This window comes from Sciurus vulgaris, assembly GCF_902686455.1.
Source record: "Sciurus vulgaris genome assembly, chromosome: 3".
Taxonomy (NCBI): Eukaryota; Metazoa; Chordata; class Mammalia; order Rodentia; family Sciuridae; genus Sciurus; species Sciurus vulgaris.
Window position 1 is genome coordinate 128721089 of NC_136463.1, and position 15746 is coordinate 128736834.

General features: G+C 38.8%; 1 protein-coding gene across 2 annotated transcripts in view; it reads right to left on the reverse strand.

The window, feature by feature from the left end:
* Positions 1–13461, reverse strand: part of CHN1 (chimerin 1) — a 169317-nt gene extending 155856 nt beyond the window's left edge. The window contains exons 1-2 of one of the 2 annotated variants that reach the window (XM_079135043.1): positions 13241–13461; positions 12928–13108 (exon numbers count right to left, since the gene is read on the reverse strand). In XM_079135043.1, coding sequence (XP_078991169.1) covers positions 12928–12946 — 19 coding nt within the window. In that variant the 5' untranslated portion in view covers positions 12947–13108; positions 13241–13461. The remainder of the gene's footprint in view (positions 1–12927; positions 13109–13240) is intronic. The other variant, XM_079135042.1, reaches the window with a different exon arrangement.
* Positions 13462–15746: the final 2285 nt, after the last annotated feature.

The window sequence follows — 15746 nt, forward strand, 5'->3', positions numbered from 1 at the left end:
TCAGCATACTACAGCAATACATGCATACCCATGTTTACAGCAGCACAATTCACAACAGCCAAACTGTGGAACCAGCCTAGGTGTCCACTAATGGATGAAGGGACAAAGAATGTGTGCCATATATATATATATATATATATATATGGCACACATACAATGGAGTTTTATCCAGCTATAAAGAAGAATGAAATTACAGCATTTACAGGAAAATGGATGGAACTTGAGAACATTAAGTTAAATAAGCCAAACTCCTGAGGGGTCATACATTTTCTCTTACATGTGGAAGCTAGAGAGAAAAAAGGGAAAGAAAGGGGAAGTGGGGCAACCTTATGAAAATCTAAGGGAAATTAGTAGAACAGAGGAAAGGGACCAGTGACAGGAGGAGACAAGGGAGGGGGAAAGTGCAGGGGAGTGACATTGGCCAAATATCTTGTTACATTATGTATCTATATGAATATGTAACAAAAATTCCACCATTATGTATAAGTATAATGCACCAACTAAAAAATGTGGAAATAAAAATAAATATAACTTAATGATTTAACTTTTTTGCTGGTATCATGATAGGTTTTCTGCTTGTTTGTTTGTTTGGTACCAAAGATGGAACCCAAAACCCATGGAGCCAAATTCCCAGCACTTTTTGTTTTATTTTAACAGGGTCTTGCTAAATTGGTTAGGCCTTGCCAAACTGCTGAGGCTGGTATTGAACTTGTGATCCTCCTGCCTCAGCCTCCAAGCCTCTGGGAGGTATGTGCTGCTGCACCCCGCTTGTTATAAGTTTTTAAAATCATTTATCTTGAAGCCAAATATGTTTCACTAAGGTTTTTGTTAATCTACATAAAATGCAATCTTTAATTTTTTACTAGCTTCACTGTATTAGGCTGAAGGTATTTTTTGTGATATCAAATACCCTTTTGTGTTTTTACTTAAATCCCTATTTACTTCAAGTAGTTTCCATTATTGCTAAGGTTAGTAAAAAGTGTTCTAAATAGAAAAATGTAAACATTGTTCAGATGTAAACCAAATAAACTAATAAATGTGTTTACATTTGCAAAAATAAATAAATAAATAAATAAATAAATAAATAAATAAATAAATAAAATAACAACAACAAAAAAAGCTTAAAAGCCAATTTTTAAGCAGAGGACTAATCTTCAAATATCCTAAGAACCTAGCTAACCTATTGTCTTCTGAAAAGGAGACTCAAGACCAGCATGGTAGTTATTCAAGAGGCTGAGGCAAAAGGATCACAAGTTGGAGGCCAGCCTGCACAACTTGTGAGATCCTGTCTCAAAATAAAATTAAAAAGACTGGAGATGCAGCTCAGTGGCAGAGTGCCTGCTACCATGTGTAAGGCCCTGGGTCTAATACCCAGTATTACAAATAAACAAACAGAAACACCCAAGAGACTTAATAGAAAGTATTTCCCTTCACCATCTTCCTGTTAATGATCTAAAAAAAAATCTAGAAGAACAGAGAACAGTTATCAAATCAGAAGCTTTCATCATTTTTACATTCAGCAAGATCTTTCCAGAAGGAAGTTTACTGCCAATCGAGTACTGGACACTTGGCAACATTAAAGGGGCAAGCCTGTCAACCTGGATTAACAAACCCTGTGTATGCAGATACTGTTTATTGTCCCTTCTCTGCTTTGAAAGTATAAAGAGGTTTTTACAAGACATAAAATAGTATAAATCTACTATAATTTCACCATAAACATTTGGGAAAAAAATTATGCTGACAAGAGCAACAAAGCCCACAGTAATAGATGTACCTGTTAACAAACTAAAATGTATATACTTACAAACTTACAAGATAACTGGGCAACAAAACAATATATGAAAATTCTAAGATAAAAACTATTGTTAACTCAGTTAAAGCATAACAAATTAATTTTAAAAATCTAAAGAATGGTTAACATTTTTACTCTGAGTACAAACTACCGAAGTACCATGGTTTGAAAGCCATTTTATTCACTTAAATATTTTTTGAGCACTACTGTATGTGAATCACTGTGCCAAGTTCAAGTATTAAATGGACTACAAAAATGAGAAAGACACAGACCTTACCTTAGAGAAGCCATCAGCCCAGAAAAGATATGACAAAGATAAGGTATAGAATTGCTATGAAAAGAATGCATTACAAATAAAAATGATAACTCAGAAGATGAAGGGATATCTTCTAATAAGTGGCAGGGAGTGGACAGAGGCATGTGGGTACAGAAAGGAAGGACAGAGTCATAAAGTTGAAAATAGAAAAAGAAATAGGTGTGAGAGTCTTGCAAAAACCATCTGCAAGAGCTAGCAGCTGACCAGTTATCAGAGGCAAGCAAAAGACAGAAGAATGAGCAGTAAGGCTTTAAGGTTAGAGTGTCCAGAGGAAATCCAGAGAGAGACCTGGAGCCTATGAAGAAGGGGGCTGGAGATGGAGGTGGGAGTCATTCACATTGTGCTCACCGTTAAAGCCTATGTACTTCCAAGAGAGAAAGGAAGGTCACTTCTGAAAAGCACTAAGAAATGATGAAACACAATGCCTTGAAATAAGAGGAAAACAAAACAAAAAAAATTTCAAGATAAAAGAGACTATCAAAAATATCAAATAGTGCAGAAAGATTAAATATGAGAACTAAGAAAGCACCACTGGATGCTGGCTATTAATTGACAAAGCACTTCCAGTTGAACAGAAGCAAAATATCAGGTGACAATTATGACAAGATGCTCTCCTGACCAAACTTTAGTCAGGTTCCTCTGGGTCCTCTTCTCTAACAGACCTCGACACTGACCCTGGTCCTTGCCAGGCCTGCATAGCCCAGTCTTTGCAAGGAACCTGCTACACCTACTAAATCCGCCCCCACCTCTGATAGCTGATCACTTTTTTTTTTTTTGGATGCTGGGGATCGAACCCAGGGCCTTGTGCTTGCAGGGCAAGCACTCTACCGACTGAGCTATCTCCCCAACCCCTTGACCACTCTTGATGTCTAATCTTCCTCCCCCTACCCTCCTGCAGTACTGGGGATAGAACCCAGGGCGCTCTAACACTCAAAGACACACTGTCCTTTTTATTTTCTACTTTGAGACGGGGTCTCACTAGGTTGCTGAGGCTAGCCTCTCGCCTCAGCTTCTTGAGTAGCTGGAATTACAGGGGTGAGTTGCTGTGCTGGGCTTGATAGCTAAGCTAATTCCTCCTCCCCCACCACTAATATTTGATCAGGTTCCCCTGCCCTCAACAAGAATACTGTTAGGTCAGGTTAGCAAGAATTCCCCCGGCCCTTAATGTTTCCCCTTAGTAACTCTCCATCCACTATCCCCTCAAACTGCTTTGTCTCTGTATGTTAACTCTCCTGTTACAACAGCATTAACACTTATCATGATCATCTTCAATAAAATCTTCCTTGCTATTTTAACAAGTGACGAGATTTTTTTCTTTAACAGCTGTCAGCTTCTCTTTTCACTAGGGATGAATGACATTCACAAAACACGAATAAGTAACTATGATAAAACACTGCTCTCTGGGGCACTTTGGTTAGAAAGAGATGGAAGACATGGGTTACGTCAAGCATGCAGAAAATGGTGGTGGGACATAGAGACTGGTCTTTCCACAAACTTTTGGCAATAGGAAAGGCATTAATAAGTCATGTTGGTACTTATGGTGAAACCAAAGTTGAGGAAAGGGTTTATCACATGGAATTGCAAAGCATGGTTGTAATCAGAGAGAAATGATCCAGAGGAAAGGAAATAATCCAGAAAGGAAAAAACTATCAAGACAGAGAAAAACAAATTCTCATACTAATTATTTTCCATCTTTTTATGCTGAATCTTTTCATAAATCACCACTAATTCTTCTTGCAAGAACAAGAGGCATAAAAGTCTTCTTTGGTCCACTTATAAATATGAATGTTGTTTATGTATGCTCTTCTGGTAAACAAATGAAAACTAGTGGGAATGTCCATGTAGCACACAAACTTATTTTTATTAAAGATTATACTTTTTTTTATTTTCAGACCTCTAAAAGGTTAAGTTAGCCATTTTCATACTAAATTCCTATTCAATCTGATTATGTTCCCTAATGTGAGGGTAAAACATGAACAAACCAAGCTAATTTATGTGCAATTTTTTTGCACTACTAAAATGAAAATGAACAATAGTTTAATGAAGTAGAATTTGTTACATAATTATGACAAATAATTTAGAAACATCTGCTGGTTGTTAATAGTATTATAGTTAAACCTCAAAGACTATGCTCCCAGAGGGATCTCCATTCTATTCAAGGTACTGAACTTGCAGTTGAGGAATACACCATAGAGTATGGAACCACAAGATGACAGAATGGCATGCTTCTGAATCAAAAAACAAAACGAAAAAAAAAAAAATGAAAGGAAAATACAGGGTGTATAACATAAGAATTTGGACCTGATAATTAACTCCCAAATATAAGAGCTACAGTAGACTCCACAATTTCCACCATTCATTCAAACATTTGTTGAGTAACTGGCATCATCAGACATTGATGGTTAAGGATAAAGAAGGTATGCATAGCTTCTCATGAGGGAGCTTCACCTAAGTCAGGAAACAAAAAAATTTAAACTATCCATTATATCACCACTTGACAGATGCTAGGGCAGAGATGTATATAAGGCACTATGGATGGAGAAAAAGGGTAACTGACAAAGGAAAGCTACTCAGAAGAGATGAGTATTCATACTGAGTTATTGGAAGATGTGTTGAAACAAGTGAGAGCAAAGGAGAGCTAGGGAAATGATGGTACCAAAGGCACACAGAGAAAATTCTTTCTGGAAACTTCAAGTAATTCAGTATGGCTAAAGCAGAGACTCTAAGGGGGAGATGGTGAGAGATAAAGCCAGAACAAGAAGGGGTCCTATCTTGACAGCTTATAGGCAAACTAGGGAATATGAACTTAATGGAATGGGGAAGCACCATCAATCAATTTTAAATAGGGAAGTGAATTGTTAAACTAACCATTTCTAAGAAGTAGGTTTAAGTGCCTGTTTTAGTCAGCACTTTTGCTGCTGCGACCAAAAGACCTAACAAGGAAAAGTTTATTTGTCACCCACAGTTTTAGAGGTCTCTGTCCACAGCCAGCCAGTTCCATGGCTCTGGGCACAAGATGGTATAAAACACCATGGCAGAAGGGCACAAGGTGGTATAAAACACCATGGCAGAGGAAAGCAGCTCAGGACATGATAATCAGGAAGCAGAGAGAGAGCTCCACTCAACAATATAAGCCCCAAAGGCACAACCCCAGTGACCCACCTCCTCAGTCACACCCCACCTGCCCACAGTTACCACCTCGTTAATCCTAAGTGGAGTAATGCACCAATTAGGTTAAGGCTCTCTAACCCAATCATTTCATTTCGAATGCTCTTGCATTCTCACACATGAGCTTTTGGGGGACACCTACTATCTAAACCATAATAGGGTTCAACGGAGGATTATAGTCAAGACAAATATAATAAAGGAAAAGGAAAATAAAGGAATAAAGGAAAAAAGATAAATGAAAGCAAATATTTACATTGATTCAAGGTTGTTCACAGGTTATGAGTACAGAATGATATGCCATTATGTGTTTATTCTTTGTTCATCCATTTATTCACTCAACAAACAAACTGGCAGAAGGAAAAGTTGTGCATCTGGCCTGGATTACCTCCCAAAGAAGAAGTAAGCATTGCCTGCTGGTTGGTATATTTTTTTACATTTTTAGGGGGCAACAAAAGTGTCACAGTGGCTAGCACTATCACAGAAATCTGATCTTTCCTGTGATTAGCCTGATCCTGGTCTTCACCAGAGCATTCTCAGACAAGATCACAATAACACAGGGCACATTTTTAGTCACTCACATACCCAGAAATATTGCAGCAATGATCAACAGACTTGTTAAAACAAATGGAGAGGGACTGGGAATGTGACTCAGTACTAGAGCCTTGCCCAGCATACTCAGGGCCCAAGGTTCCATACCCAGGACTACAAAAATCAACAAGTAAATGAAGTATCTTAGATCTTTGTTTATATTTTTAGTAACAATAACATTGGTGACAATATTAACTATGTATTTTCAACCACTATTCTAAGAACCTTATATACACAATCTCATTTACTTCTACATAAATATAAGAGAATAGCCCCTGTTTACATATAAGAAAACTGAGATGAGAATATATATATAGTAGACACTCAGCAAGGAAAGGTTTAAGTGCAGCTCTTACTCCAAAATTCAAGCTCTTTCCACTGCACTGTCATCTGTAGAAGGATCATCCTGCATAAGCTTCCCATCTCAGAGGAAAGTCTAAAGAACTTAACCATGATTCAGAGGGTCCTAGAGAATCTGTGACCTTCTCCCCCATTTGCCTCTCTGTCCTCATCTGCTACCTCTGCCTTCCCTGACCACTCTGAGATAGAAGTACCCCCATAACTCTCACTCTGCTTTATTTTTCTTCTCAGCACTTGCCACCTGACACTATATAAAGTTTTAGTTCTCTTTCTCCCTCCCACTGCAAATACAATTTCCTTGAAGGAAGGAACTAATACATACATGGTACATATTAGATACTTAATAAAAACCCATCAAACAGGCAAGTAAACAAATCACAAAACAGGAAAGCACATCCCACACCTCAGAGCTACCACTCAATAAAAATATCAAACAGCACTACTCATGGGTCTCCTTTCGCTCACTTACTGGTATCATCCATTTCCTCCCCAACCCAGAATGTGCTTTTTCAGTACTGTTTTGCTTTTTATACCTCCTCTCTTACAAGCCCTTCTTAGTAACACCTTGCCCTCTAAACAAAACTTCTACTTTCTTTTCATTTACAGCATAACTCCCTCAATCAAAATGCTTGCCCTATGTCTGACCTCTTTAAGATCTTCAGTAGAGAAATTGTGTCATGTTTTATGAAGATTTTCATCTATATTTAGCAAAGTATTCCTTTTAGGTAACATGCTAAAAATCACACTTTCTAACTTTAATGTTGTAAAACTCATTAACCATGAAAGTATTGCAGGGGAAACCATTCAGTCAAGTATCCCTCATATGGATATCTGCAGCACTCAGCTGCTGCCTGTTCTAAGCTACCTCAAATCCTAAAGTCACCTCTACCGAGGTAATTTCCCAGCTATTAGGAGCTAGGAAACAGTGACAAAGTTCTACATAAAAGGTCTAAAACAGAAAGAACTTACTGTATGAGCTGAAAATATGTGCTAAAGGAAGAAATGAGAAAATTAGGAAAGATTAGCCATTTAAAGAGCCTAAAAGACCATGTAGCTTGTGAAATGTCAAGTCTGTGGTCCTAAAAATCTATTCAAGTAGAGATGGTTTTTAGACTATATCCTTTTTCAGTTTGCCTTACAACATAAAATACATGTGGTCCAGTGAAACTGAAAGGTAAAAAGTGGAAAAAGAAAGGAACAACTTTTAGTGAAGCTGAATTTAAACAATGAGGTGGCCTAAAGCCACACCACTGAGCAGCTGGCAACTGGCCTGGCCTGACTCATCTTCCCTTCTCCCACAAATTACTCAATTGTCGGCATTAACTCTTCCCAAGTAGTACTTACTTTTCTCGATTTAAAACACCCATTCTAAAACACTTTTATCTATCAACTTTTAATTAAAAGCTTTTTGTTCTCTGGTGAACAAAAGAGGATAAAAAAACTTTCTTAAAACTCAAATACTCTAAAAGATTCTTGGATTCTTTTAAAACTAGAATTTTCTCTTTTTTTCTTTTCTTTTTTTTATAGTTTATAGTAAATGTTCCTTTAAACTTTTTTTTAAGCTCAGATGATTCTCTACTAAATATGGCTTAATTGAGATATGATTCACATACTATAAAATTCACCCTTTTAAAGTGTACAATGCAGTGGTTTTTAATATATTCCAAAAAGCATTCGCTTTTATAAAATTAGGTGCCAAATTAGTAACATAAATTAGTAATTTTGTCAGAGCTGATTTTTTTATTCAAAATGAATAAATGTAAAATATGCTCACACTCTCCTGTTTCTTCTTATCTTGTTTTGAAGTTTATGAAAAATTTTTCTATGTAAGAATGACTATAGCTAATTACTCAATTAGACCAGTCTCAAGGACTTATCTTGAGTTAAATTCACATAGAATGTTCAGTGACAGTGACTTCATTTAGCTTACGTATCAGTTTTTTGAAAAAAACAGACAAAACAAAAAAACTACACCCTCGATCCCCTTTATTAATGGCTGTTCTCCCAATAATAGCAAACTATTGATTCCTAAGGTAAACTAATCTGATAAGACAAAAAGTATAACATTTTACTAATGTCATTCCTTTAGAACTGTTATTATGATATATAAAGTATGACCTAACAGTAATTTTCTGCCTAATATTCTTATAGTTGCTTTAAAATAGTGTAAAAAGATGCAGGAGGTTTCTGAAAGTCAAAAACCTTACTCCTTTTATGTGTACAGTTGACATGCATACAGTCTATGTGCAGATATATAGTATAATATCTCTAGTATTAAATTTTCATGGGTACAACAAGGCTGCGGGGTGACTTTTTTTTATGAAAGGCAGGCAAAATCTAATCTAAAAAAGTTAAAACTCTTTCTTTAAAAATATGTCAAATGTATAATTATGCATATCATTATCTTCTATCTTCAAAGATTAGGTTACTTATACTATGGTAATCTGCAAGGACAGAAATGACTCAAAATACTGTATCACCAATATTCCTTTAACATTATCACTCTTCCCTGGTACCAGATCTCCACATTTTAAAGACATTAAAGCTGACATATTAAGTGTTTGACTAGACTGGTAAGAGAAGAATGCTGACAATTATTTAATTAAGGATGGTGTTTTTACTGGTTTTGTTTTTCTTTTCTTCTGTAGTGAGGACTGAACCTAGGGGTGCTTTATAACTGAGATGCATCCCCAGACCTTTTGATTTTTAATTAATCAATTTATTTATTGGTACTAACAACTGAATCCAGGGGCACTTTACCACTGAGCTACATATCCTGTCCTTTTAATTTTTTTTTTTTTTTTTTTTTTTTTTGAGACAGGGTCTTGCTAAATTGCTCAGGTTGACCTGGATCAGCCTCCCAAGTAGTGGAGATTATAGGTGTGCACCTGCAGGATGGTGATTTTGATGACAGCTAAAAAGATAGAACGTTCAGAGAAAGGTAGATGGGCTCTCACTACTGGGCCACCTTCTCATATTCTTTGGAACTGAAAAATAAAAATGTCAGCAGAGAGAGTAGTCAAGCAGCAGTTTCCTTTAATATTAGCTTTTGGTCAAATAAATCAAACTGAAAACTGTTCAGCTGACTTGTCTTTTTGAAAATAAATTTTGGTACAGTCAGATATGGGAAATCAGAAAATTTCTTAACTTTGTCGCAGAAATGTGCCACTGCCATCTGATTGCTACAAAAAATCTTTACAAAGACATGGACAGGAAACCTTGTCAGGGTAGTAATAAATACTGAATGAAGATAATGAAAATGCTTTTATGGCAGAGGGTCTGAGAAAAGATGGGAAGACACTACAGAAAAATCATAAATATTAGAATTGACCCAAAACAGTAATGATGGTGACTAAAAGGTAATAAGAGAAGAAGCAGGGGTAGGGTGGGGGAATGCCAGAGCTAACTCTACTCAGATAGAGAAGAGTATTATTCATGGTTCAGTTAGCTTGGGGATCTTAGTCCCCAAACTCATCAGTTGGTCACAGCTATAAACCACAGCTTCATGACAGAAATTCTTGCCACAGGATGACTGGCAAAATGCTTACTCACCCAACTCTACCAGCTAAGGATCTACTGGCGTGGGCAATCGGGACCTCTGTCAAGTACATCAGCTAAAAAATCCTAAGTTAGATGATCACAGACTTTTCTATCATCCCAATAATTACTAGGGAATAGGTACTACCCCGGAAGTTTCAACAAAGCCTACATGGAATTAGGTAGTTAGTACCGCTAACTGTATGGAATCAGGTAATGAATTAGGTGCATTCACTATAGTTATGGAAAAAAAACTATGAAGTATCATCAGTATTTAGCATTAAGACAAGGAATGCATCTACTGCAAATAGACGCGTATTGACAGAAAAGCAAAATGAGTGAGTGAAGTCTGAATTAATTTGGAAAATTTTTGAGATGGTGATTTTAAAACTATATTAAAAATGGTTTCAAATCTTTGAGCTTTCAAAGGTGCACATTTTCAATGCCCAAAATAAGACCATAAAATCATGAAACACTTCAGTCTGATTCTTCCATCAAAGAATAAAACATAATTTGCATTAAAATATGTTAAACAATAAAGATGACTAATAGATTGACAGATGGTCTAAACTCTTCAACTTAATAAGCCTTTCAGTTTTTGCACTTATCAAGTAAAAACAATTAAGTGTATATGAATTAGGTAGTTTTAGAGGCGAGGCACTCACTTTTTAAAACTAAGTTAACTTTCACTAACTTCCTACAAAAAGAGCATTCCTTACACTTATAAAAAGCCTGAATGGAAATGTCAAACACAAAGCAGGGAACTAGACTATAGTCTATTGTTGCCCTATGCTACTTAATATAATCAAGATACGCAAGATAACCTGGCAGGGAGCCATAGGTGGAAATTGTTGAGCTGTGATTTCATGACTGACAGATCACATTCATCGAGCTTCTTGTCACCATCTCACAGAACTGTATCATCTCATTGCTCCTCATTATAAGTAAATATAAAGGTCCGGCACCCCCACACACACCCCCACAAACAAAATAACTATAAAGGAACATGAGGTGCTTCTGACCAAGACCAACTGGTTAAAGATAGTAAGATCTAAAATCAAATCCATTTCTTCTCACCCTTGTGTATCTCCCTACACACACACACACACACACACACACACACACACAAATAACGAGTTGGGCAAGTTAAATCAAATCTTCTAATATTTGTCTTCAATTCAATGATATTCAAATGTGAGGATACATAAGAGAAACAAGGGGAGTCCCTTTAAAATCCTCTTCCTCAGGTTTTTGGGTAAAGGAATCTTCATTTTTAATAACAGACATCCAGATGAACAACCAGTGATCTACAACTGCACTTAAAAACTGCTGCTCTGCTGGGCGTGGTGGCACATGCCTGTAATCCCAGCAGCTGGGGAGGCTGAGACAGGAGGATACAAATTTCAAAGCCAGCCTCAGCAACATTCAGGCATTAAGCAACTGGATGAGATTCTATCTCTAAATAAAATACAAAGTAGGGCTGGGGGTGTGGCTCAGTGGTAGAGTGCGCCTGAGTTCAATCCCATAACCAAAAACAAACAAACAAACAAACAAAACCCAGCTGCTGCTCTAACATCTTCTGTTCACAAGTGTAATTTGCTTCATAACACAGACATGTTCTCTCATCATAACAAAGTAAATTTTGTAAATGGAATTCTATTTTCCTTAAGTGGACTTTAGAATTTTAAAGACAGTTTATTTATTCAGAAGGGTGGGAGCAGGTTCTTATACTTTCTTCTCTAGGTCAGATTCCATGTGTTTTATTTCCTCATCTCCACCTGGGTAAAGGCTTGAAATTTACTTTTAAGACAGCATTATCTTCCCCAATTTATCTGTTTTATTCATCAGGAATGTCAGCATTCTAAAAGTGCTTGATTTGTAAATCTTACTTTTGAAAACAAATCTTAAAAATGCAAAATATCTCTTCAGGAAGAAAAATGGATTAGAAATAGTTTCAAAGAGAAATCCATTGGAAATCTTACAACAGTTGCTAATTAGCTATAACAGCTTCTCAAAAAAAAATATCAATTACGAGTAGAGCCATCATTTTTAACTTTTGCACACAGAAGTCCACATTTAAGGAAATGGTTTCCACTAAATAATACAGATTAGATACAAGGTATTGGATAACAACAGAGGGAGTTTATTTTCCGAAGAGAAAATAAAGGTAACACTGATACCAGCAGCTTAATTCGCTTTGAGATATTTATATCAAAAAGCATTTAAGGTATGTAACACCTCTAATGTGCCTGGTTAAATGACATAATTAAAACTTAACTGGAAACTTGATACTGTGAATAACTAAGACTGTGTCCTTGTAGCTACCATTGCATATCATTAATCCTTGCTTCTTTGGAAAGCTCAATACTTCGTCTAAATTTTCACATGCTGAGTTTTCTTGAAGTAAGGTAATACAATCTGTTTTTATAAAGGAAACAATGTATCTTCTCAGTCCTTCCTAGTCCACTGTCACTGCAAATCATGAGGAAAAAAACACCTTGAAATCTTAGCCACTGAAACAATAGTGTTGCAGTAATTACATCACAATAATAACACTGCTTTCCTAATGAATACGCGAAAATATTCTCTTGGTTACAGTTATCTTCCAGTAACCAACTTTCTTCTGTCTGATCTCATTCGTTAGAGTGACCACCTTCCATTTTAACTAACACTAAATTCACAAATTATTGTTTCCAATGTAATATACCAAACCCCCCCCCCCAAAAAAAAATCCCCCAACAATCCAACAGGAAGCAACACACGCATTGGGTAATTCTAGGGAGGTTGGGGATGCTCAGACATCTTGTTCATAATAAATAAACTTTCCAGGATCTTTATTTACCGACTTGGGACAGGTAGGTCTAGAAACAACTAGACAACTTCGCTCCCAAGTTGGCATCTTATCATGGTGCGTTTACAAAATACCCAGGACCTCAGAGCCTCCCAGGCCAGAATTGGCCAGGGGAGCACACGCCCATCGGCCCTGCCTGGAGAGGAAACAATGGGAGAGGCGCGAGGGAGCCAGCCCCGCGCTCCGGGAGCCGTAACTCCGCTGCCCCGGCAGGCGCCCGACACTGCGCGCTGCGCCCCTCCCGGGGCGCCGGGCCCCCAGCCGCGGGGCGCGGCCCACCTGCGGCGGCGCGGGAAGGGAGAGGAGCACACTTACCAAACAGGGTCAGGGCCATTGTAAAGGCGCTCGCCGCCTGCTCGCCTCCGCCCGCCAGTCCACGCGCTCCTCCCAGGCGGGCCAGAGATCACCGCATCGGCCTGACGCGCTCACACCTCGGAGGGAGCGGGTGGCCGAGGGGCGTGGCAGGAGAAGCTGCAGGCCCGGACGCTGGGGGCCGCTGCAAGAAAAAGTTATGCACGCGTTATTGTTGGGCGCACCCGAACGAAGGGAGCCCCGCTAGCCCTTGACGAGCCGGCACTTGTCGCTGCCATCTGACTACTATGCGGGGCGAGCGCGCTGGCGGCGATACCTGCGAGGCGGAGAGGCTTGGCCGCGGCGCAGTGGCCGGCAGGGAGGCGGCGCCGCAGTGGCGGCGGCGGCGGCGGCGGCGGCGGGAGCAGAGCAGCCTCGCAGAGCCCCCGGCGGGGCGCGCTCACTCCGCATCCCGCGGCCTCGCAGACGCCATCTTGCGATAGCGTCTCCCACGAGCTCGGCCACTTCGCCTCCTCCCGCCTGCCCCTCTGGCGGCAGGGCCGAGTGCGTTCCCATGACAACGGGCGCGCGCGGGGCGCGGGGGCGCGCCCTCCTCCCCAGGGTTGCGAGGACCCGCCCGCGCCCCCCTAGAGGCCGCGGCCCGGAGTCGGGGTGGGGCGGGGCGGCGTGCGATTTAGCTGAAATCCCAGGCTTTCTTGAATGGGATTTGAGGAGGCGCGGAGAAAAGATGAACTGTTACTCGAAAGCAGAAGTCACTGGAGGATGCTTCATGAAGACAAGCACCCAGGCAGGGTCTTCTGGGGACCGGGTTCGTTTGAGGATACGTGTCTTCTGGCGTCCCCAGGGTTAACAGACTGGAGCCTGTGACCTCAAGCTGCAGCGCTGGGGAAGGCAGCCTGGCGCGGATCAAGGCTCTGAATGTTACTTTCCTCCACGTTAGGATTTAGGAACCGCCAGGACTAGTTGTGATCGGATTGTCATACATGAGGAAACAGGAGTCGCTTATAAAGCATCTGGGATTACCTAAAATAATTTAGGAGGCAGATGCTTAAAGCTAATTTTCTTTTTTCTACATTAGACCTCTTTGATATTGTCTAAAGAAAAATTAGCATTCCTTACAATTGGCATTCCTCTGCCACAAAAGATGGTTCCCCTGAGCTTTTGGTATTTATCTGATAATCACTGGCAACATCTTTTTTTCTGTGATGTTTTCTCGCCTGTCTTTGCTTTAAATAATGAGGAGCCGTATAACGCCTTGATATTATCAGCCAAAAGATGTTCCTGGAAAGCTCAGTTATGATGTTTTTCATCGTTTTCATTTAATGTATTCAAAAAGTCAGTATTCTTTAATTACTATCATTGTTCCCTACTTAAGAAATTCTCTTTTTTTTCCCCTTGTTTCTTTTCTTAGAGACGTTATACAATTTTGGTATATAATCATGTAGATTTTCTCTTCGGTTCTTATTTCTTCCTACATGCATTTTCCCTCTTTCAGTTCCTTGGGTTCCCTAATGTCATTTTCCTCCTTTCTCTCATTTTCACCTAATTCTTTAAAGAATATTAGATAAATATCTTCTAGTTAATGTATCCTGGGGATCAAATCTTTATAAAAATGGTAATTATTACTTCAAATAAAGCCACAGTTAATTCATCATCATTTCACAGCAGATCCAAGCATCAGAAGAAAAAGAAAAGCGGGTTGAAAGGAGGGGCAAGCCTTTTGTTTCAAGTCAGCTAACTAAAAAAAAAAAAAAAAAGAAAGAAAGAAAGAAAAAAGAAAAGAAAAAGAAATAATAAAATAATTCAGCATGAATAGGCAAATGTTTAAGATGCTGTGTGCTTGAAATTTTCAGATGTAAATTGACTTTGCTTTAGTCATTGACGTAAAAATTAATCTTAATTCCCCAGAATTTTAAGTCTTTAAAGAAAAAGGACTGGATTTTAAACAGGCTTTTTGCTCATGGAAAATGGCACACAGCTCATAAAGATAAATGGAAACCGAAGAAAGCTTTGTAGCATAGATTTTATAACCATGTAAAGATTGCTGCTGATCTACTCTGCAACCAGGTGAATAAAAAACTGAAGGCTCCATTTGCTATATCTACCGGTGGTCTTCAACCTTTTGGAGGACCTAATTTCTCTTTGAGACTCTAATGGAAATATTATCCCTCTTCCTAGAAGGATAGGAATTCTTGCACAATTTCAGGGGGATTTATTCAGGAGCCCTATGTTATATTCCCCAGCTATCCTTTGTAATCTCAGAAAGTTTTGACTTTTAAAATTTGTTTTTTAAAAATTCACAGCCAGGAGTGGTGACACACACCTTTAATCCCAGCAACTAGAGAGGCTGAGGCAGGAAGATCACAAATTCAAAACCATCTTCAGCAATATATCAAAGTCTTAAGCAACTTAGTGAGACTGTCTCAAAATAAATACATAAAAAGGGATCCAGCTCAGTGGTTTAGCATCCCTGGGTTCAATCCCTAGTACCAAACAAACAAACAAATGAAAAGTCTTTCACATAGAATCATGGAATTTTGGACAGGACAGGACCAAATTCCCTTGATTTACAGATTTGAAAAACGGAGGGCCCAGTGGTTAAGAGATTTTCCCAAATGTGTGTGCCTATTTAGTAGCAGAACTAATAGGAAAATCTTGGGCTTCTCTACCCTCCATCCCCCACCAATTTAAAACTTGCATGGTTTGAATTTAAAAGGAAAAATCTGTTTAGTATTAGAAGTAGAGTAGCAAGGGGGATATTTTGTCCTCAGCCACTTTACATGTTTGGGTCTTGAAGTTTGGGAAATTGCATCTTTTCCCAA